Source organism: Solenopsis invicta, chromosome 5 (assembly GCF_016802725.1).
Source record: "Solenopsis invicta isolate M01_SB chromosome 5, UNIL_Sinv_3.0, whole genome shotgun sequence".
In the NCBI taxonomy this organism is placed as follows: domain Eukaryota; kingdom Metazoa; phylum Arthropoda; class Insecta; order Hymenoptera; family Formicidae; genus Solenopsis; species Solenopsis invicta.
This window is the reverse complement of record NC_052668.1, coordinates 1,220,699-1,244,288: the sequence shown is the minus strand read 5'-3', so window position 1 is coordinate 1,244,288 and position 23,590 is coordinate 1,220,699. Positions and strand designations below refer to the sequence as shown.

Sequence of the window (23,590 nt, the reverse complement as noted above, 5' to 3'; positions counted from 1 at the left end):
ATATATATATATATACACACACAGTTATATTTGCTGGTTTGGAAACAGGTCAGCGTAATTTATTTTGGTTTTGTCACCAAGTTGATATAAGGATGGGGGCCATGCCCGCGGAAACAATGTTTTTCTTACTTTTATTTTATTTTTTTACAGAATATATACAATTAATATACAGAATATATATAATTAATATAACAGAACAAAATATACTTTATTTTGCACAATTACGAGCATGCGCTATTTTAATATGATTACGCGTATACCGTTGCGATTATGAAAATTATGCATAGAAGCTTTATTGTAAATCATTTCAAGAGCCTATTTTTTATTTGACACTTTTTTCTAGGAAATCAATATTTTCCGAGATATTTGTAAAAGAATAAAGAAAGCCTAGTTTTTACCTTAATTTTTTACCTTGAAGATGACCTTGTCGGTGATTTTTATTATCATATCCGTAACAAGCGCACTAAAATACAATAGTATACCAATTGGCAACCAAATCGGAGAGTTTACCTTTCGGAACTCTACCTAATATAATTTATATTTTATAGATGATTTTAGTTTAACGTACACGGCGCGATAGCATCCAGTACACGCAATCATCACGCGATCACAGGTTTATTATTTTATTATTATTTTTACTGAAAAGTGTTACAAAATTTTGGGTGGTTATGTATTAGTTATAAACACTTTATTGTGCACGAATTTACAAAGAGCTTTTATTTATATCCTAAAACGTATTGAGCGTACAAGCGCGTGGCACAAGAAGAGAGTAGGGACTTACAGAAGTGAGAGGGGAACAGGTTTAAGCGCGAAGGCAAGGTTAGTGCCAACATTAACATTAGTAAATAATATCTAGCGAGTGTTGCCAATACATAATATAAACTAAAAAGAAACAATTATTAAAACCAACATTATGCGTAGCTATTATAATTTTAAATTTGAAGTGGTTATTTATGTTATCTTATCTTTATATGTCGAAATTTGTTTCTGTAATTTTTTCTAGAAGGTTTAATTGTTTTAAAATTTACGTTAACGAATGCATGCGGATGGTGCGTAAAGTTAAAGGAAAATTTTGGGCACCAGACGTAACAAAAAATATTAATTTTAGTGACAAAAATTTAATAGTATCAAAAAAAGTAATTTTTTAGTTTTAAATAAAAAAATGAACAATTTTATTTTTTTTTTAATCTGAAAAAATTCTCAAAAATACTTCAATACATGTAGAATATCGCACCATAAAGCAAATTTTGGGATCGCAATGGGATCCTCTCGAAAACAAATATTTTTTCCAATACAAAATTATAATTTTAGCCGAAAGCTAGATAATATCAATTTTTATTGACCAATTATTTAGTATTACGTAAATAACATATTTCTAGCAAATAACTATAAAATAAAAAAATAGTTGTGACGTCTGCATTATATATTTTTTTACCTATTTTATTTTTTTCTTTATTTTTTTTTTAAATCTTGTTCCTCATCAAATTTTTTTTAAATTAATTGATCTTCTCTCGCAGTAATAATCGCATGATATTTTAATGTACCCGGAATTGTTTTTGCTAATGCAAATCTTGGTTCCAAAAACTTACTTAATTTGTTGTGATTTGTCTTCAAACTAAATATAATTGTTGTCACTTTCATATGATTTTTAGCCAACGTGTACAATACCTCAGCATTGAGGATTACACTTCCTTGCAAAGTAGCTTTTCTTACTAATTGTTTAAAATTTCCACAAATACCATTACAAAGATCTTTCCTATGTGTTGTAGTAAAGAAGTGCCATTCGGCCGTGATATAAAAAAATCTCGGTAAAGCAAATTATAATTCTTAAATTATAATTATTAAATTAGAATTTGCTTTACCATATGCGTGATTTTTTGGTATCATGGCCGAATGGCACTTCTTTGCTACTGCACATGGAAAAGATCTCTGTGATGGTATTGGTGAAAATTTTAAAAGATTAGTAAAAAAAGCTATTTTGCAAGGAAGTGCAAGGAGATAATCTTCAATGCTGAGGTATTTTTGAAATTCTTATTATTTATATTTAGTTATATGTAAACATGAAAATAAATGGCGGACGCGTAGTGCGCGCTTGTGTTGTTCTAGTGTTTATAAAAATAACATAAAAAAGAATTATTTAGTGATGCATATTCATACCGTTTTTAGGTATACAGAATAATCAATAATTTATTATAACTCTAATTACTGCAATTATAATAACTATTATGTAATTAAATCAGGATTCTTGACATTTAAATAATAAAAAATTTAAATTAATCTAATGAGAGTCAGCGCTGGTATAGGTGCGCAAACACAATTATTAATAATATAAGTATTTATTTATCTTAAGGGGGAACCTACTCTAAACAGCCGCTTCTTCTCGATTTAAAAAGAAATATGGCAAAATTTATTGAATGTAGACAAACTATACGGTAATGTTCACTATTTAAACTAATTAAAAAAATTTTTTTGATGTTGAAAAAGTTTAAAATGGCGACACAGCAACTGTTTGAAGTTGGCTCTTTGAATTTACGCCGGGAAATGCCGAGGTCACAAAATTAATGTGAAACAAAAAGAGTAACCCCAAATTTGGCCCATTTTTTGGATCTTGAATTTCAATTTTTTTTTATGCCAAATAGTACTTTATAATGGAACATTAATACCCGAAAAATTTGAAGATGAGCATAAGCGCAGTTCCGGAGATATAAAGGGTTGAAAGTGATGGTTTCTTATAACACAGGGCGTTTTTAAACTTTTGTTTTGTAGTTTGAATAAAAGTTACCATTTCCTGTTGTATCTTTGTGCGCTGAACACGAATTTGGTAAGCAAATTGTTTTATCACATCAGATTTCTTAGAAAAGTGTCAAAAATGATCATCTTTACCTCACTATGGCGTTGAAAAAAATTTATTTCTATCTATCTAAAAATCTATCTAAAAAAATATATTTAACAAAGTAAAACATTGTTTCTTATGAATTTTTATCCCGGATTGAAATATGACCTTAGTTTTCATCTAGTATGAAAACTTCCCGAGATAGATGGAGTTGAAGTGACTGCCTTTCATGAATCGAGATGCTTTTCTACTGAAAGTTCTCTTGCTTCTCACAGATTGGGGTGCTTTTTTAATGCGAGTCCCCTTGTCTCTCACAGATTGAGGTGCTTTCTTAATGTAAGTCCCCTTGCTTCTCACAGATTGCAGTGCTTTTCTAATGTGAGTCCTCTTGCTTCTCACAGAGTGAAGTGCTTTTTTAATGTGAGTCTCCTTGTCTCTCACAGATTGGAGTGTTTTTTTAATGTAACTCCTTTTGCTCTTCACAGATTGGGTGCTTTTTTAATGTGAGTAATAGATAGAAATAAATTTTTTTTAACGCCGTAGTAAAGTAAAAATGATCATTTTTGACACATTTCTAAGAAATCTGACGTGATAGAGCAATTTGCTTACCAAATTCATGTTCAGTACGCAAAAATACATGGGAAATGGTAATTTTTATTCAAACATCAGAAAAGAAGTTCAAAAACGGCGCCTTGTGTTATGAGAAACTATTACTTTCAACCCTTTATATTTCTGGAACCGTGCTTATGCTCATCTTAAAATTTCTCTAGAATTAATGCTCCATTATATAATACTATTTGGCATAAAAAAATTTTAAATTCAAGGTCCAAGAAATGGGCCAAAAACTTCTTGAAAGAGTGAGCCCAAAAAGGTCTTTTTGGGCTCATTCTTTCAAGAAAATTTTGTTAGTTTATATAAAAACGTACAACATATACCTATCTAATTAATAAAAATTCATAAAATTGCAAAAATGGCGATATAAACAGGAAAAAACCACTTTAAACAATTGTTAATAATTATTGTTTAAAGCAAAATATTAATGAACGAATAGGTATATGTTGAGATAGTTGAAAAATAAACGGTATAGTTGTAAAATTTGAAGATGATTAGTCAAATGGTTTTTGAATTACATTTCCCGGCACGCAAAATTTAGCGTTTTGAGAAAAAGACGTTTAAAGTTATATACCTACGCGCTCCGGTCACTGAGGCTAACTCATCTTTTTTTGACATTAACATAAAAGGAAGTCTCTTATAACTTTCTAATGTTTTTTTTTTCAGATAATTTTTTAATAATTTCAGCAAAAACCAGAAAATAATCGAGTGAAAAAGATCGATTTCAAAGTAGGTTCTCCTCTTAAATAAAACGATGACAGTAACGAACGTTTCGATTCATCTTTGGAGTCATCATCAGTATGAGACAAAGGACCCCGCACGATTTATATGAAAAAAACGTGTTCGGTCGATTTGCTTAAATTTTTTATATGTTGTTGTACTTGCATCCCTAATGAAAAATCTCAATTTTTAGAACATTTCTATGTCTAGTTTCAGAATTAAAAATAATTAAAGGTCTCTTTCATGACATCGGCTCATATGTATACCTACACTAGTTTGAACTTCTATGCTTGCTCATATATGTATATTGGTACGTATGAATATCCGTAGATGACTGCGTGTGCGCGCACACGCGGACGTGTACGCGCGCGCACGCGTGCATGTGTTTGTCAGCAGAGATAAGGATGGTTTGTCATTCCTATAGTATTTAATTACTCTAAACCCTCTCTTCTTGTACGTATTGTGTGTGCGTGCGTGCGTGCGTGCGTGCGTGCGTGTGTATGCGCGTGCGCGTTTTCTGAGTGCATGCGCGCACGCCCGCGCGCGTACGCATACGCCCGCGTGTGCACGCACACGCAGTCATCTACGGATATTCATACGTACCAATATACATATATGAGCAAGCATAGAAGTTCAAACTAGTGTAGGTATACATATGAGCCGATGTCTTGAAAGAAACCTCCAAATATTTTTAATTCTGAAACTAGACATAGGAATGTTCTAAAAATTGAGATTTTTTATTAGGAATGCAAGTACTACAACATATAAAAATATCAAACAAATTGACCGAACACGTTTTTTTCATATAAATCGTGCGGGGTCCTTTTAATAACAGAAAACAATGAACCTGGCTATCGTTGATATGATGTATCTATGAATCACTAACGGTTTGCCATATCTGAAGTGCAATCTATACCCGCGCTGACTCTCATTAGTCTTATTTGCACTTTTTATTATTTAATTACTTCGATTTAATTAGGGAATAATAAATTCATTTCTTAATTTATGCGGTTTGTACTATACGCGTTTTTTTATGTGGTAAATAATTTCACCATTTACGGCGTTTACGCGACATTTTACGCGTAAATGTGTAATGAAAACTGAGTATAATTTGAATATTTCAAGTTTTATTGGATATAAATTAGTTACTATTTTCTAATCTGATTTTAGATAATTAGTTTTTAATTAATTATTTTAAACAAAATTATTGTTTAAAAAATAATTTTGTTTTTAAAAAATTAGAAAATAAATACAAGGTTCAAGGCTCCTAAAGAATAACAATTTAAATGAGACAAGAAGAATTTTGTTTTTATAATTATTTAATAGAAAAGTTTTATTTTCTCACTAAGAGCTAATCAATTTTGCCGAATTTTTTTCTCAATTATTAAAAAAATTCAAAACATTAAAAGCTGACTTGTAATTAATTTTTTTTCTAGATATTTCTTACTTACAATCAGATAGAATTAAATACATTTTTACTACAATTCAAGTTAAATTACAATGTCAATAAGAAGAATAACTTTAGAAGAAGAAATGAAGAAAAATCCACAATTGAAGCTATCAGATATACAATCACTGAAAGAATGGTGCGAGAAACAATCGCACTTGCCAAAAATTGAGGATAGCTTTCTCGCCTTATTCCTTCACAGTAATTATTATCAAATGGAATCAACGAAAAGAACAATCGAGAATTATTACACAACCAGGACGCATTCATCAGAATTTTTTTGTAATCGGGATCCGTTGGAGGAAAAGGAATTACGACAAGCTTTCAAAGTTTCGTAAGCGATTGTATTAAAATTTTATTAAATATTAAAGAGCGAATAATAAATAATAGTAACAATATAATAATAATAAAGATAAATAATTAGGCCTTTAAAGAGATTTATTTAAAAAAATAATACACTTTGAGAAACTTTTACACTATCACAAATTATGAAACCGGAGTAAATTAGTTACGAGTACATTTGTCAAACGCGTTTCTTGCTACAGAGCTTTAATCAGTAAACTTAGAAACTAGTACATTTCAATAAATTATTCGATAACTACATTAATATGTGTACATAGAAAAAAATTTAGTGTCAAATCAACAATTCATTGTTTGACATATAAGCAAGAATATAAAATCTTCTTGGAAAAATCCCAGCAAACACAGAAAATAATAGTTACATAACTTATGTATGTCACGTTATATAACGAATTTTTACATTCTAGCAATATTATAGTTATGTAAAATTGAATTGTTGATATTACAACACTAGACAGTACAACTTATAACAGTCATAACTACCATTTATTAAGTTTATATAACAAACATTATGCTTTTGTCTCGTCCGGATGGACAACTATGTAGTCACGTCTTCGTGCCTGCTTTACCAACAGAATTTAGAGTACAAAAAAGTAGGTAAATCGGGGCGCTCTCTATCCACCCGCGCTGCCCGTGTTGCCCGCGCTATCGCCATGTTTCATTACGTTTTCTGTTTTTGTAGAACCAACAGACTTTTCGTCAGTTATATTGCATAGAGTGTTTTCTTTGTGTAGCAAACATACCTAAACGTAAGAGATATTATTCATCGGATTTTTCTGCGAAAACAGACTTATGGGCGACGTAAGCATCGTCGCCACTCGCGTGATAAACATTCACGTGCTAAACATAACCTCTCCAAAAGCCCAACGGTCGATAGATCTGCATTTTTATTCAGATTTTGCTTGTCTTCTCGAGAAAAGTTGTCCCGAGCCTTATCTGAGTTCCTCGATTTTATGAAGCGTCGAGAGTTCTTCCTAGCAATTAACCCAGGAGATACGGATATAACCAGACAGATCTTATCCGAGGGTTCCTTAGTCTCAGCAGAGGCATTGTCAGAGGTCACGTACTTTTCTGACAGACATGCAGATGAGCAGACGATCCAGGACAAGAATCGGGGGGTGTACCAGGTATGTCCCCTTGTTGACTCGCTACCTTACGCGGCAAAAATGGGACATAACCGATTGTTTCATCCGCAATGTCCTTTCTTTCAGAGGGCTCGCCTATCGTGGAGAGGATGAACAGCGTTACTTCCGACAACTCTCAGGTATCAGATATAATGGACCAGAATAACCTCAGCGAGGTAAAGCAACCGTCGGAAAATTTTTTCGAGAAACTGTTTAGCGTGCCAACGCAATCGCCTGATGTAACCTTGTGGCTCCAAGCTATTCTAGAGGCAACAAAATTTAACGTTTGTTCAGGCCTGAAGAAAGACTTCAAAAAGAGTTTCCTTGCAAAATATGAGCCTGAGGAGGGGCTCTCATTCCTCGCACCACCTAAGGTAAATAAGGAGATTCTCCCTAACCTCAGTGCCTTGTGACACGCGACACACATCAGAGCCAGGCCCAATCACAGGTAGAAGCTTCGCTCAATGCCCTTGCTAGTGGAATTTCCGAGCTCTTAAAGTTAGATGTCCTACAGGCATCAACAGCAGGAAAAGCCGCTATCTCTAAAATAGCAGATGGTATTTGTCTAATAGCGAATCTCCATTATGGACTATCTAAGGCAAAGCGAGCCTTTATAGTACCCTCGCTATATTTTTCGGGTAAAGCCGCCTCCGATTTAGCTGCGGTGGATGAATATCTATTTGGTAATAATTTCTCCGAAAAAGTGAATGCCGCTCAGATTATCGAGAAGGTGGCCAATAAAATGGCCAGAAAATCTCACCATTCAGCTATCCTGAAGACTAAGCCTACAGTACAACAGTCAGCGCAGAAAAATCAATTTTATTGCATTTTACATACACTTTCAAAAAACAGGAGGGCCTCTCCTCGCAGAACCTCGTCAACTCACAGAGCGAGGAGGGGTTCTTACCAATCGAAGACCAGCAGGAGGTCTCGATCCAGATCACAAGCGCGCCGTTACAGTAAGATCCGCAGGCCGCTTGGCTTTATTTTTAGACCGCTGGAAGGAACTCACTTCGGATCAGGTAGTTTTTGAGGCTGTCAGGGGTTTTAAGATTCTCTTCGCCTTATCTCCATTACCTCGGTCTAGGTTAAAAGAGCCTTATCTTTTTCCAAAAGATTCAGTGCTTTGTAAAACAAAAATCCAGCGTCTTATAAGAAAGGACGCTGTAATGAGAGTGGAGCCGTCCGACGATCAGTTTTTATGCTTCTTTTTTGTAATTAGAAAATCCGGAGGCGGGACCTGTTTTATTTTAAATCTTAAAGACTTAAATTCATATATTTTGTCCCCACACTTTAAACTAGAGGACTGGTACCGTCATTTAACTTATGCTTCTTAATTACAGAATGGCTACTATTGATCTGGAGGACGCGTACCTTCTAGTACCCATGCACCCCTCATGCAGGAAATTCCTCCGTTTTCATTTGAAAAACAAAGTGTATGAGTTCACCTTCTTGCCCTTTAGTCTTGCGGTCGCACCATACATTTTTACAAATATATTACGTCCTGTATTCAGAAGTTTACGTGAAGAAGGTTTCCAGTCAATTGTTCTGAGATCGTTGTAGGATAATATGATTTTAAGAAGGATAAAATAGAAATAAATATAATGATTAAAGATAGTTGTTATTAATAATGTCGCAATTTAATCAAATACGCGATTTAAATAGTTACATATACGTATAGAGCGAATCTTGTCGCTTCAGTCGAATTAATAATATCAATCGTCTCTTGCAAAAGTTCACGTAAAAGGAAAAACGAACTCGTGGCTAACTCTGAATTTCCGCACTCTGTCTCTGTTTATCTCTTACTCTGTCCTTATACACTCTGTCTCTGACACGGAGCACTGTCTCGGCTCGCGACTCACAGCGGACTCCCGCTCGCTCGCGCTCTTCCAAATTCCGACAACATATAAGGTCATTACGATTATCGACCGATAACAATCGATCTTCGATCCCTCGATCCTTGTCCGATATCTATTCTCCTACAGCTCGGCCATTCCTGCTGCTACATTCGCCCTCGAATGTACATCTTCGACCTGCGTCATTCGGAAACCTCGTCATCATCTTCAGAATAATCATGATCGTCCTCGCTAACCCATGGCTTCATGTAGTCAGCCGACGTCGTTGTCCGACTTGGACCCTCACTCTCACCAATTTTTTGCACCACATATCTATGGTTGCGCAGGACTCTGATAATCTCGTATGGTCCTAAGAACTTGCCAGAAAGCTTCATCCCTGGGCCTCGCTGAGTGCGCTTGATAGCGACCATCTCTCCTTCGCGATAATCTCTAGGCTTCTTTCTTCTCCTGTCGAAACTCCGCTTGTTCTCCTGCTGCATTTTGACGATGTTTTTCCTCGCCTCAGCTCGCAATTCTTCTCGGGCGTCTTGAAAAGACTCCAGTCGCTCCTTCTCCAATATCTCCTTAATTTCTGGACAATCCTTCAACCTCGGATGTGTCCCTAAAAGCACTTGGAACGGAGATAAACCTAAGCTTCGATGAGGTGCAGCATTCAGATACTGCTGTGCTGTATCAAGGTGCCGATACCATTCATGCGGTTTTGGAGCAGCCAACTTGGTCAGCAGCGGTATGAGCGTTCTGTTGACTCGCTCAACCTGTCCATTCGCTCTCGGTACACCTGTTGTTATTAAAATGTGCTCGATGTTTTGTACCTTACAGTACTCCTCAAACTCGCTCGATGTAAAAGCAGTTCCTCGGTCAGTGACAATCCGTCGTGGATTGCAAAAAACTGCCGCTTGTTTCCTCAGGCGCGTTAAAACCTCATGCGTACTCGTAGACTTTGTAGCGTAGAGCCACACAAACTTGGAGAAAGCGTCGATAACTACGAGAATGTGATGATAAGTCTTCTTCGTCGACGGCAACGGTCCCAGATGATCCATATGCAGGGTATCCAACGGAACCTTCCCCTTCTCAATGGGATGCAAAAAACATTCCTGCTTTCCTTGCTTTCTCTCGGCTAGAATGCACGCAACACAATTGCGCACAATTTCCTCGACTCTTCGTCGTAAATTTGGAATCCAGTAGTCATTCTTTACTAAACTTTCAGTCTTGTTCACCGAAAAATGGCCTTGCTCATGTGCTCGACGAATAATCTGCGCCTGCATTCTTCTTGGTACCACAAGCTGTAGATCACCATCGGATTCTCTAAACAGTAGGTTACCTCGTAACGTGTACTCCTGTGCTTGTCCGCGAGAAACTAATTCGCGAAGCCTCTTCACACCATCGTCTTCCTCTTGAGCTCTCCTGAGCCTAGCTGTCAACCCAGCGTCTGTCTCGTCGATAACCAAACACGCCGGTAACGGATTACGACTGAGCGCATCAACATGCACCATGCTCTTTCCAGGACGATGCTCTATGGTATAGTGGAACTCTTCCAGAAGCAATGCCCATCTGGCAACCCGTACGCACAGGTCCTTTTTATTCATTGTCAACGTGAAAGCACGACAGTCGGTCACGATTTTGAATGTGATGCCCAGCAAATAAACGCGAAATTTCTTCAACGCCTTTATTATAGCCAAGACCTCCAACTCGTAGCTCGGGTATTTAGCTTCAGCCGATGTCGTTTTCCCGCTTGAATAATAAACAGGATGAAAAAGGTTGTCCTCGTTGCCTCTCTGAAGTAATATTGCACCATATCCAAGCGCCGAAGCGTCCGTATGCAACTCAGTCTCTGCTCCCGCCCGGTACAGACTTAATACTGGTCCTTCGCTCAGCATCTTCTTCAACCTCTCGAAGGCATTCTTCTCTGCCGCGCCAAAATTGAATTTTACGCCTGTTTTCAGCAGACTCGACAATGGATGTGCTATTGCAGCATAACCTGGAATAAATTTTCTAAAGTAGCCGCTCAAGCCCAGAAAACTTTGTACCTGCTTAACATTAGTCGGCTCCGGAAAACGTCGAACTGCCTCAGTCTTTTTATTGGATGGGCGCACTTGTCCCGCCTCAATAACGTGCCCCAAAAACTCCACTCTCGTCTGTAGAAAGCAGCATTTCTTCCAGTTGATGTCAAGGCCAGCCTCACTGGCAACCTTGAGCACTCTCTCGAGCCTCTTCAGTCCGATATCAACATCATTTGAAGGAATGATCAAATCGTCCATGTACGCCATCACTATCCCTTCTCGTATCAGGTCTCTAAAAATTAAATTAACAAATCTTTGAAATACGGCCGGCGAATTACACAAGCCAAACGGAACCTTCAAGAATTCGTAGTGTCCGTCAGGGACAACAAAAGCCGTATATTTTCGACTTGACTCCTCTACTGCTACGTGGAAGAAACCATTTCTCAGGTCAAGCGTGGTAAACAACAGAGCGCCTTGCAATAGGTCTATCTCGTCCTCTATTAACGGTAACGGATACCGATCCTTGAGAATCTTTTTATTTAGATGACGATAATCCACACACAACCTCGCCGCCCCGTCCTTCTTCCGGACCAATACCACAGGACTGGCATACTCCGATATCGATGGCTGAATAATTCCCTCCGCAAGCCATTCGTCGATTTGTGCGTTGACCTCCTCTCCCTCCGACGGAGATAATCGCCTGGCAGACTGGTAGACTGGCTCTTCGTCCTTTAGTATAAGTTTCATTTTAATATTAGTTTCGCGCGCTTTATTCGGCTTATAATTTTCAATAAGGTTTTGTAACGATGCTCTTTGCTCCGCATTTCCCGCGCCGGTCACGTCCACGTGATTTATCTCAAAATCCGCGTGTGTCAAATTTATATTAAATATTTCCGGTATCGAATGCTTATTCTCGCATGTTGACTCTTGTAACGGACTAATGGAAATTTTTCCTGCTTTGAAATTGACCTCGACAGCATCCAAGAAGTTGGTTCCCAATAACATTTGATGTCGCATTAACGTGTCCGAGACTACTTGTATACACACGGAATAGTTGTGTTCGTCAACACGAATTTCGGCCTCGAATTCTCCTAGGGTCGTGTTATTATCTGATCCCACTCCACGGAATCGCATTCCGCCTAATTTCAATCGCGGTGAGCCTAATTTTACGTATTCATCCGCGCGCATCAGTGTAAGATCGCTTCCGGAATCTATTAATGCCTTTATTTGATGACCTTGGATCGAAACGTCTTTGACATATTTTTGGTTCCTAGATCGCGTTGCGATAAGACAGCTTTTCGAAGTTCCCGCTTTTTTCGGGCATTTAGACGCAATGTGTCCGCGTTCGTTACATGCAAAGCATTTCGCGCCTTGATCTTTAGTCGGACAGTTTGCCCCCAGATGATCTCGCATACCACAATTATGGCAATGTCTAACTGTATCTGTCGGCCTTCTTTTCGCGTCACCTTTCTCAGTCTTCTCCTCTCTATTCGCGACACCGTTTCTTTTTTCAAATTTTGCCGAGTTAAACGCACCTCGCTCTCGCAGGGTTACCTTTTCAAATGCATTCAGAAGCGCCTCCACTGTGTCAAACCTTTGGATACGTGCCTGGTTTCGAAGCGCATCGTCTGGTATGCCCTCGACAATATATTCCAGCATCTCGTCGTTGTTGATAGGAACACGGTTTCCGGTAATGATCTTCTCGTGGACATACTCATGGAACGTCTCTTCTTTTTTCCACATCCGGTCCTCGAATTTTTTCCTTAGTGCCATCTTGGACTGACGGTGCTGAAACATGCTCCGCAATTCACCGAGAAGAGCGTCGAACGACATCGCAACATATTCCGGTTTCGAATGTATCCATTCCAGCGCTTTGCCCTTCAGTCGCATAGCGATTATTAGTCTAGCCGTATCATCTTCTAGTTTATACGTTGTCTTCAATAAACGGATCTGATTTTCCCATGTCTCGTAATGCACTGATTTACCATCAAAATAACCGAGTAAATCCGCGATAGCAGTTACATTTATCTTTGATTGTGCAGATTGAGTTCGTACGATATCATTGTTAGCGTTTTGATTTTCGTTAATTGCCACGCGTTCCATCCGCTGATTTTGTCGCAACATCTCTATTTCGCGCCGCGCTAATTCTAACTCGCGTCGCGCTATTTCTCTCTCTCTTTCGTAAAGCTCAATTTCCGATAGTCGTGCGCTTGTACCTTGCTGCGTCCTTGAAACGCTAGCCTGTGAGACATCCTCCGCATCGCCACGCCGATCGCGAGACTCTTCGTTATCCTCGCGTAGCCACTCGCCATTCGGATCAGCCTCCATCAGACGACAGATCAATTCGTTCTTCGTTCCCGCCGTCGATAGATTATGTCTTTTTAGCATCTCCTTAAGTGCCTCTACTTTGTACTTAGTCGGATCCTTCATTATTGCATGCTGAATATTGTCCATTGCGACTTGCACGCAACTCACTTATAAGTCTCACAATATATTACACAATAACAGGTGTCTTTGTCTCTCGCGAAATTTCCTTGTGAGTCACTTATGTACACAACACTCTGTTTTCGTGTTTGTCTCTTTGTCCGATATCACTGTGTAACGACGCGCGTTGAACTGTTCTCGCATTCCAACGGTTTTCGCATGTAATATGTAATATAATATAATATGCGTTACGGCACTTATCGCTGGACGAGCTTTATCGCTGGACGAGCTTTATCGCTGGACGAGCTTTATCGCTGGACGAGCCTTATCGCTGGACGAGCTTTATCGCTGGACGAGCTTTATCGCTGGACGAGCTTTATCGCTGGACGAGCCTTATCGCTGGACGAGCCTTATCGCTGGACGAGCTTTATCGCTGGACGAGCCCCCAGATTGTAGGATAATATGATTTTAAGAAGGATAAAATAGAAATAAATATAATGATTAAAGATAGTTGTTATTAATAATGTCGCAATTTAATCAAATACGCGATTTAAATAGTTACATATACGTATAGAGCGAATCTTGTCGCTTCAGTCGAATTAATAATATCAATCGTCTCTTGCAAAAGTTCACGTAAAAGGAAAAAACGAACTCGTGGCTAACTCTGAATTTCCGCACTCTGTCTCTGTTTATCTCTTACTCTGTCCTTATACACTCTGTCTCTGACACGGAGCACTGTCTCGGCTCGCGACTCACAGCGGACTCCCGCTCGCTCGCGCTCTTCCAAATTCCGACAACATATAAGGTCATTACGATTATCGACCGATAACAATCGATCTTCGATCCCTCGATCCTTGTCCGATATCTACAAATATATTACGTCCTGTATTCAGAAGTTTACGTGAAGAAGGTTTCCAGTCAATTGTTTATCTTGATGATTTCTTGTTTTTAAGTGCTTCTCAGGAGGATTGTAAAAATAATGTGCAAGCATTCATTGAATTACTATCTTCCTTAGGTTTTCTCATCAACTACTCCAAATCTCAGCTGTTACCTTTGACCAAATGTAAATATTTAGGGTTCATATTTGATTCTGTTTATCAATTAGTGTCAATTTCAGTTGATAAAAAAGAGAAGTTATTTGCACTAACCCAAAGCTTTGCTCAAAACTCACACTGTACCATTAGAGACTTTGCAGCCTTAATCGGATCACTAATGTCTATTTTTCCAGCTGTTCAATACAGCCTCCTCTATACCAAGAGATTCAAAGGAGAAAAGTTTCTAACGTTGGAATCGCATGCGGGGGACTTCTCAAAACAGATGACAATCCCTGCATATTAACAAGAGGATTTTGTCTGGTGGCTCAGAGTATTTTTTGACAGAAAACAGGCTAATTCCATTTGCGCAGACCAGTTTGCTTGTGAGATTTTTTTAGATGCGTCGTTAACAGGATGGGGAGCATTATGTGATATCCAACAAACTCATGGCTGGTGGTCAGACGAAGATAAATGCCTCCATATCAATGCTTTGGAGCTAAAGGCTGCCTTTTTCGCCTTGAGGTGTTTCGCTCTTGACCTCGCCGATTCCAACGTGCTTCTTCGAATCGACAATACCACCGCCATTTCGTACATAAACAGATTTGGCTCTGTCCAGCACCCTCTTCTATCAGACATTGCCAGAGGTACCTGGAGGTGGTGTGAAAGCCGAAAAATATTTATTTTTGCATCTTACATTGCCTCAATAGAAAATATTATTGCGGATACCGAACGCTTTTCCAATACAGATACGGAATGGACCTTATCGGATCAGATTTTTATTCAGATTAAGGGGGGTATTTGGGTCTTTTGACATAGATCTCTTTGCGTCGTTAATTAATGCCAAGGTAGACAGATATGTCTCTTGGCACCCTGATCCAGGGTCTTGGACAATTGACGCCTTTATGTTGTCGTGGTCCCCGTATTACTTCTATGCCTTCCCCCCTTTCATTTTGCTTCTTAGAGTTTTACGCAAAATTTGTGACAATCAGGCGACAGGAATCTTAATTATACCCTGGTGGCTTTCTCAACCGTGGTTTTCCATGTTTAAGCAATTATTAATTTCTGATTCGTTAATTTTTGAGCCTTCTCAATCCCTGTTGTTTTCTTCTTTCAAAACCTATCATCCAGAATGGAGACGTCTTTCTCTGGCAGCAGGGAGATTATCAGGGAAGCATTGACTCGTCAGTCAGTTCCTCCGTCAGCTTTGGAGATCATGCTAGCATCCTTATCTGAAGCTATGATCAAACAATACACAAAACCTTTAAGATCCTGGTGTCATTTTTGCTAGGTATATCAGACACCCCTCTACTTGCCGGAGATAGACAGAGTCCTAGAATTCCTGACACAGGAAGTAAAGGACATTGGTTGCTATTTTACTTTCAACACCACTCGATCAGCCATTTCCCTCATTTTGGAGGGATCGATTGGTAGTCATTATTTAATTAAGAGGTTTGCTAAGGGTGTTAGCACACTTAAACCGCAGAAATCAAGATATAATTTTGTTTGGGATCCAGCCCCGGTAATCTCAGAGGTAGCAAAATTTTTTCTTTACGATAACTAGTCATTGGAGATTATTACCAGAAGATTAGCTCTGCTGTTAGCTTTAAGGTCAGGTCAGCGTTTGCAGACATTAGCAGCCATTAGAATTACACACATTTTTAGGGAAAATAATAGGTTGCTTATCAGAATTCCAGATCGTCTAAAAACCTCGGCGCCAGGTCGTACTTAGCCTACTCTTACTTTTTCTCAGTTTCTGGATCGCCCAGACCTTTGTATCATAACGTTGTTAAATTGCTATTTACAGCGAACAGAGGATTTGCAGCTCCAGAAGTGTGACTCTTTATTTATTTCTTGGGTAAAACCACATAAACCAGTTGGAACCCAATCAACAAGCCGCTGGATCCAAAAAACCTTGAAAGAATGCGGAGTTCAGACAAATATGTATTCTCGGCTCATAGTACGCGACATGCATCTATCTGGCTCGTGGTCAAGAGAGGTGCACCTCTTGACATTATTAAGAGAGCAACGGGCTGGTCTGGGGAATCTCAGATCTTTGCTAAATTTTATAATTGCCCCATTATTAATCCGGATACGTTTTGTAACTCTGTCCTTCTTTCTTAGGTTTTTTCACTTTTGCTATTGTCAGACTCTAGCGGCTTCAGACTAATTGTTATTGTTTGTACGAGTTTAGATTTAACCTCACTCTTAGATAAGATTATATCTAGTGTATACACCACAGGATGTACGAGTATAATAAAACACTCTGTATTATTGTAATCTGCAATTCATAAAAATGTAATATGGATATTTACATTAGAGTACGATTAGTCGCAAATTGCGCTATAAACAACTACATAGTTGTTCACCCGGACGAGACAGAGGCATAATTGTAAGATTAAACGAACTCACCGAGTGAAGTTCGATCTTAATTACGCCCTGGCTTGTCCGGATGGACCTTCCACGCCCTAAACAATCTTTACGCTTCTCCCATCCAGTTAGGCGATTTGTTTCAGTGCTTTAAAATAATGAAACATGGCGATAGCGCGGACAACATGGGCAGCGCGGGTGGGTAGAGAGCGCCCCGATTTACCTATTTTTTCGTACTCTAAATTCTGTTGGTAAAGCAAGCACGAAGATGTGACTACATAGTTGTCCATCCGGACGAGTCAGGGCATAATTAAGATCGAACTTCACTCGGTGAGTTCGTTTAATCTTACAATTTTATTTTAGTAATGTAATTGTTATAAAACTGAATTATTAATACTCTTGTATAACAAATAGGATGCAACTGTTATGTAACTATTATTTTTCTTATGAGTGGGAAATTACAACTAACATTACATGTACCACACGTAATGTTAGTTGTAATTTCCCATTAACATTACATGTGCGTTACATGGACATTACATGTAACGCAATGTTATATTGCGTGTTACTTCCGATTTTATTCTATTAACATTGCTGTTATGCAACTGTGTTTACTGGGATTTATAATCTTAAACAAACATAATTTGCTTATATAAACAGAAAATTTTTTTCACGTAAGCAAATTATGTTTGTTTAAGATTATAAATTCTTCCAAGAAGATTTTGTATTCTTGCTTATATATGAAGCAATGAATTGTTGATTTAATATTAATTTTTTTCTGTGTAGCAATTTCTCGTGTTGGTAACACGGTTATCATCGCGAATCACAGAAATCCTACATGAGCCTTCAATTAATCTTAATTTTGAGATAAATACGCAATCAAATATGAATAAATAATTAAATAAATAAACAATTAAATAAATAATAAATACATAAATAGTAAAAAATAAATATAATTCAATTTTATTTATTATTTCTTCAGAAACAAGGGGGTTTGTTTATTGAAATACTGGATAGATGCGAATTACAGAGTCATAAAAGCCACATCCAAGTTCTTTGAGACATTGTAAATCTATGTCACATCGACTCATCTGACAAATAATTTTAATCAAGGTACAAATCAATGCCGTTACAGTCAACACCAGATGTTCGCGTGTAAGAATCAATATAATGAACAATTATTGTTACATACAGTCTGTTAAATAAGAGCGTGGTTGATCTTATTTACAACTAGAAGAATTGCTCTCAATTTTTTGTGAGCCGATAGAGGAAACCTTTGTCTTCAATGCATTTTGAAGAAAGATTTGTTGTGGTTGATCTTCTGTAAGAAAAATACAAGCGCCATGAGTGCCAAATACGCGATGTGCAACAAGATTACACATATCTTAAATATTTTCAATACTTATCAGAACCGTCTTAAATTCACAGTTGATTTTGAAAAAAAAATAGTAACAAATTTTTTAGACCTTACATTGACAATATTAATAAAAAATACGCGATACGAATTTTGCGTCGTTATAGTTATTGAATAATTTATTGAAATGTACTAGTTCATTGATAAAGGCTCTGTGTAGCAAGAAACATGTTTGACAAATGTACTCGTAATTAATTTAGTCTTGTTTTATAATTTATGATAGTGTAGAAGTTTCTCAAAGTGTATTATTTTTCAAAATAAATCCGCTCGTCAAAGGCCTAATTATTTATCTTTATTGTTATTTATTTACACAAGCTTGACTTTATTAACGTTATTAGTAATAATATAACTTATTCATATATATTTAAAATGACTAATTTATAATAGAGGAAGAAAGGGGGTGGTGCAATATTTATTTTATTTTCTTAAAATAATTCACAAGCAGTTAATATTAACCCGACACAATTCTTATCAATACCAGTTGACCAGTGACCATCTTATACTAGCTGTCTGAATAGACTATAACAAAGTATTTTTCACAATTGTTTGTAGAATTCAACGCGAATTATATACGAGACATCATAGTATCTTACTACTTTACACCTATTTTACCACTCCCTTCTTTTTTTTACATATTTTGAGGTCTGTACAGAAAATAAAATAAATCCTATAATATGTGTGGATGTATATTTAATTATAAATTTTTAAAAATAGTATAGAATACTTTTTTGATAATAATTTTAATATAAACTAACATATTAATAAATTGAGAAAAATTGATTTTTGTTTAAAAAGATCCATTTTCCGCTTGAATGGAGTAACAAAGAATGGCTACAAAATGATATATAGAACATTTCTGGATGCCGATCCTTCTCATTATATTTTCAAAAACGATGTTAAATATGGCCTAATGTTACTCGACATGAGTTTTTTAATGGATGGTACAAATAACGGTTACGTCCTTATCTGCGACGCTAGTAAGCTGTCTTTCGGTCATGTCATACGAATGAATCCATTGGAAGTAAAAAAATGTTTCTATTATATCCAAGAAGCAGCACCGGTGCGTCTAAAGGCAATGCATATCATTAATACTCCATTTGCCATGAGATTGTTCATGAGAATTGCTAAACCTTTCATAAAGCAAGAGCTGATGGACATGGTAAGTATAATAAATTGATTAATTTGATTTAATTGTAATAACTTTAGTAGTAATATGTCTACGTTTATAAGAAATGCATTTAACGGTTATAATGTAACGTAGTAATTATACATATAATTCTACATCATAATTACTTTTGATTGTCACTTTTATACTTACTATTAGGGTGAGTCAAATGAAAACAAAACAGACTGTATATGTTATGTTATACAGTTTTTCTCGTTTTTATTTAACTTACCCTAAGAGATTTAAGAAAATCTGGATTTATAAAGAATATAATTCTTAATCTGTACCGATAAACACGTATTTTTGTCTAGTTATTTGTAACATTAAAATTTTAATTTTAAAGAATTACATTGATTTTTAATATTACAGTGCTTCATTTAGTACTGAGATTAATTTTTCTGAATTTATTCAAATTTATTCTCTTCTAGATACATTTTCATTTATCAATAGAAAGCATTTCCAAATACATCCCGGTGGACGCGTTACCAAACGAGGTGGGTGGAAAAGCAGGTTCTGTACAAGAATTAGCCGAAATTCAAATAAAGCAACTTGAAGATTGTCGTGAATGGTTTTTGTTGGACGAAGCAACAAGACGCGTTAACGAAACTTTGAGAATCAACAAGCGCAAATAAGCGAGCCGTTCGGTGCAAATGATACTTTCAAAAAACTCGATATATGTATCACAAAATTCGTTTATGTATGTCAAAGTACAATTTATAGTGTGTAATAAATGAACATGTGGGTCTAACATTGGCGTTAAGTTTTAATATAATTACTAAACATCAGATTTATTGACATATATCTTAAGTTGTAATTATTAGTAATTATGTAACTGTAAGTCATTATATGTTCTGATTGTTATGATTTTTGTTTCCCATTTCTTATATTGTTCAGGGACATATTTCTTCCCACATATAAATTGATCTCCAGTGGATGTCCATCGCCCTTCCATAGTTCCATGGGACGTCTATCTCCATGGTGAAAGTTAGATGGACGTTCATTAGAAGTCCATAAAACATTCATAGCTCCATGGGAAGTCTATCTCCATGATGAAAGTCAGATGGACGAACATTAGAAGTCCATGAAATTTCCATAGCTCCATAGGATTGTACTTCCATCATGGAAGTCAGATAGATCTCCATTAGACATCCATGTAATTTCCATAGCTCCATGGGATTTTACTTCTATTATGGAAGTCAGATGGACGTCCATTAAACATCTATCTAATCTCCATAGCTCCATGAAATATTATTTTCATTATGGAAGTCAGATGGACGAGCATTAGAAGTCCATGACACCTTCATAGCTTTATGAGATTTTACTTCCATCATGGAAATCAGACAGACCTCCATTAGAAGTCCATGAAACCTCCATAGCTTCATGGGATCTTACTTCCATCATAAAAGTCAGATGGACGTCCATTAAAAATCCATGGAACCTCCATAGCTCCATAGAATTTTACTTCCCTCATGGAAGTCAGATAGATCTCTATTAGAACTTTATCTCAACTCTATGACAAATATATTCTATCAATACATTATAAACGTCCATTGAACATTTGTTATAAGTTAATGTACGTAGAATAATAGAAAATTATATGTTGAGATATTTACATGTAGTTTGGTTTTACATTTATGTCTCGTTATGCTGCGCGGCAAGCGTTTCCGCGTCCAGTGTGCAGGAGCCATTAGATCGTCTTAAAGTACATATACGATCTTTTATTTATTGTCAAATGGCCGTATTAGCTTTTTAAGATTGTGCTTAAGACGATTTTAAATGTCTAATTTTAAATTGAGAATAGACCCACATAGAAATTGACCTCCAGTGGATGTCCATCACTCTTCCATAGTTCCATGGGAGGTCTATCTTCATGGTAGAAGTCAGATAGATTCCGTAAAGCGTATAATGCGCATGACGTAATTTTTGTTGATCACCGAAAATTAAACAAGGATAAAATGTTACATTACGAACATCATGCGCTCTCTTTACGGAATTTGGTCATTATTTCTTTATCAAAACAATTATGCAATTAATTTATTTATAACAATTATAACAACTATGATAACTAAAAAAGCGTCTTATATGTTTTTTTAGTAATTTTTCCCGGTGAATCGATCGGCGTAATCAGTTTTTCTCTACAGTCATTTTTGACAATTGGTTTATAACAATTAATTGCAAAATTAACTTTGGCAACGGGCTCTTTACGTTATTACTGTTTTTTCATGCTCCGATACTATTTCTAATTGTTGTTTTTTGACTGATTTGGCCATGAGTAGAGACAGGTTTTAATTATTTATATAATTTATATTAAAAATATTTAAGGCTAAATAAACAAAGACTTAGTAAGAGTGTTTGCGCAATACTCAAGACGCCAGTTTCTTCTTGTTCTAATCACCTTTACTTCAAATATAACTTTTTATTAATAATCTCACAAGTGTACGTTTAGCTCAGTGTTAAGATACTAGGTTATCGTTCCAAAGATCTTAGTTTCGAATTCCGCCGGCGCCGATGCATTTCAAAAATTTATAAAATAATGCGTAATTGTAATTAGTAAATTAAAATGTTATATGTTAAACAGTGAATACAGATTAAGCTATAAAAATAATAAAATCTGTTAAAAAAAATTTTTTTTTACCGTCCATTGGACATCCACTAAAAGGTACAAACCTCCACAGGCAGACGTCCATTAATAATCCATGTAACGTCTGCTAAGACTCCATAAAGCCTCTACTAATGATCTACGTGACGTCGGTCAACAATTTGTCATTCACTAAGGCTCTATGAACTATTTATTAATAATCTATGTAACGTCTAATGGACATCCATTGTTAACGTCTAATGGACGTCCAATGGACGTGTGCAATGCGGAACTGTAGATGACTAGTTGCCGTCCATTGGATGTCCATGGAACGTCCACTGGAAGGTCTGAACCTCCACGGCAGACGTCTATTAGATGTCCATTGGAGGTTTTTGTTCTATGTGGGTTCTTATTTATTTATGTTTACTTGTAACAAGAAGAAACGACATATATTTCAGCTAATAATAAAGAAACTGATTTAATTTAAACATTTAAACATATTACATTCTCCTTTGTTAACTACTATGATATTTTTAATCATAGTAATCGTTAATGATGTTAACGCATAGTATAAACTTATCCGTTTTGTCCAATCTTACAATAACTGCCGTAACGAGACGGGTCATTCAAACTGCGGTACGAAAATATTCTCGACCTTGTTTACCGTTTCATGTTTGAAAATTCAGCTAGTCACGTATAAACGCCGTGTACTCCTTTTCCTCTTTGTGCCGATTCGCGGAAACGACCATCCGATTCCAAGAAAAGAGGGGATTCCCGAAGAGAAATCGGAATGCTCCTGAAAACTGGAGATTCAGATTACCGCAAACCGTCGTTCTGGTCAAGTTCTTCGATTCTTTCGTGATCTAACGACGTTGTAATAATGAAATAAAGATACTCTGCACATTATTAGCTAATTAAAGATACTTTCTTGTTAATTGATTGTAAGAGTGTACATCTAATCACCTTTCCTCTCAGAGCGAGTCTCTTACGAGGCTGAACAAGCTACTGGTCGGTTGAGAAAGAATTTTGAACTTAGAGAGAGGATATCGTTCCTACCGATACCGACATTAAACAAATGAAAATAATTAAATTCTATCTTTAATGGGAGTAATACAAATTTGTGAATTAAACAAACATGAAAGAAATTGTCGAATAATTGCTAAGCGTTAAATCTTTAAATCACGTTGCAATTTATCGACCTCTGATTAACTGCCATCATTTAGGCCGAGATTGCCAATATCATTCTGTAATCACCCACTATTTATTTAGATAGATAAGCCTTTGTTTTTGCCTCTTTCTTATATTTCTGCAAAATATTGAACTAAAATCATTTAAAGTATGATATTTTAACCGGCAGAGACGATGTTATTGTAGCCGAACAACTTTTTATCTATTAATAATATACCAAATTATAAGTTAATAAATGATTGAACAAAGCTGCCAATGCCTCACTAAATCTGTTGTTTCATCAATGAAGAATGAGTAGAGAAACTTGTTAAAATCTCTAATGAGAAGTGCATTGAAATGACTCTCGAGTCCTTGTCGGATGAGATTAGTTGCCTTTAATTTTCCTAAAGACACATTTTTTCCAGTTTTAATGTTAGGCAGAGATTTTAAGAATAGTACAAGTCTTTCAACAATTGCAATAGGTATCGT

General features: G+C 36.5%; 1 protein-coding gene and 1 long non-coding RNA gene across 4 annotated transcripts in view; both read left to right on the top strand.

Moving 5' to 3' along the window:
* Window positions 1-20,220, top strand: part of LOC105202909 (alpha-tocopherol transfer protein-like) — a 42,775-nt gene extending 22,555 nt beyond the window's left edge. Inside the window, exons 2-4 of one of the 3 annotated variants that reach the window (XM_039448981.1) lie at window positions 5,602-5,946; window positions 18,987-19,350; window positions 19,785-20,220. In XM_039448981.1, coding sequence (XP_039304915.1) covers window positions 5,666-5,946; window positions 18,987-19,350; window positions 19,785-19,988 — 849 coding nt within the window. In that variant the 5' untranslated portion in view covers window positions 5,602-5,665 and the 3' untranslated portion in view covers window positions 19,989-20,220. The remainder of the gene's footprint in view (window positions 1-5,601; window positions 5,947-18,986; window positions 19,351-19,784) is intronic. The other 2 variants (XM_026141462.2, XM_026141461.2) reach the window with 2 other exon arrangements.
* LOC120357715 lies at window positions 6,398-17,411 on the top strand. The gene is made up of 3 exons (XR_005574728.1): window positions 6,398-7,099; window positions 7,184-8,627; window positions 14,287-17,411. It is a non-coding gene; the product is annotated as an uncharacterized LOC120357715 (long non-coding RNA).
* Window positions 20,221-23,590: the final 3,370 nt, after the last annotated feature.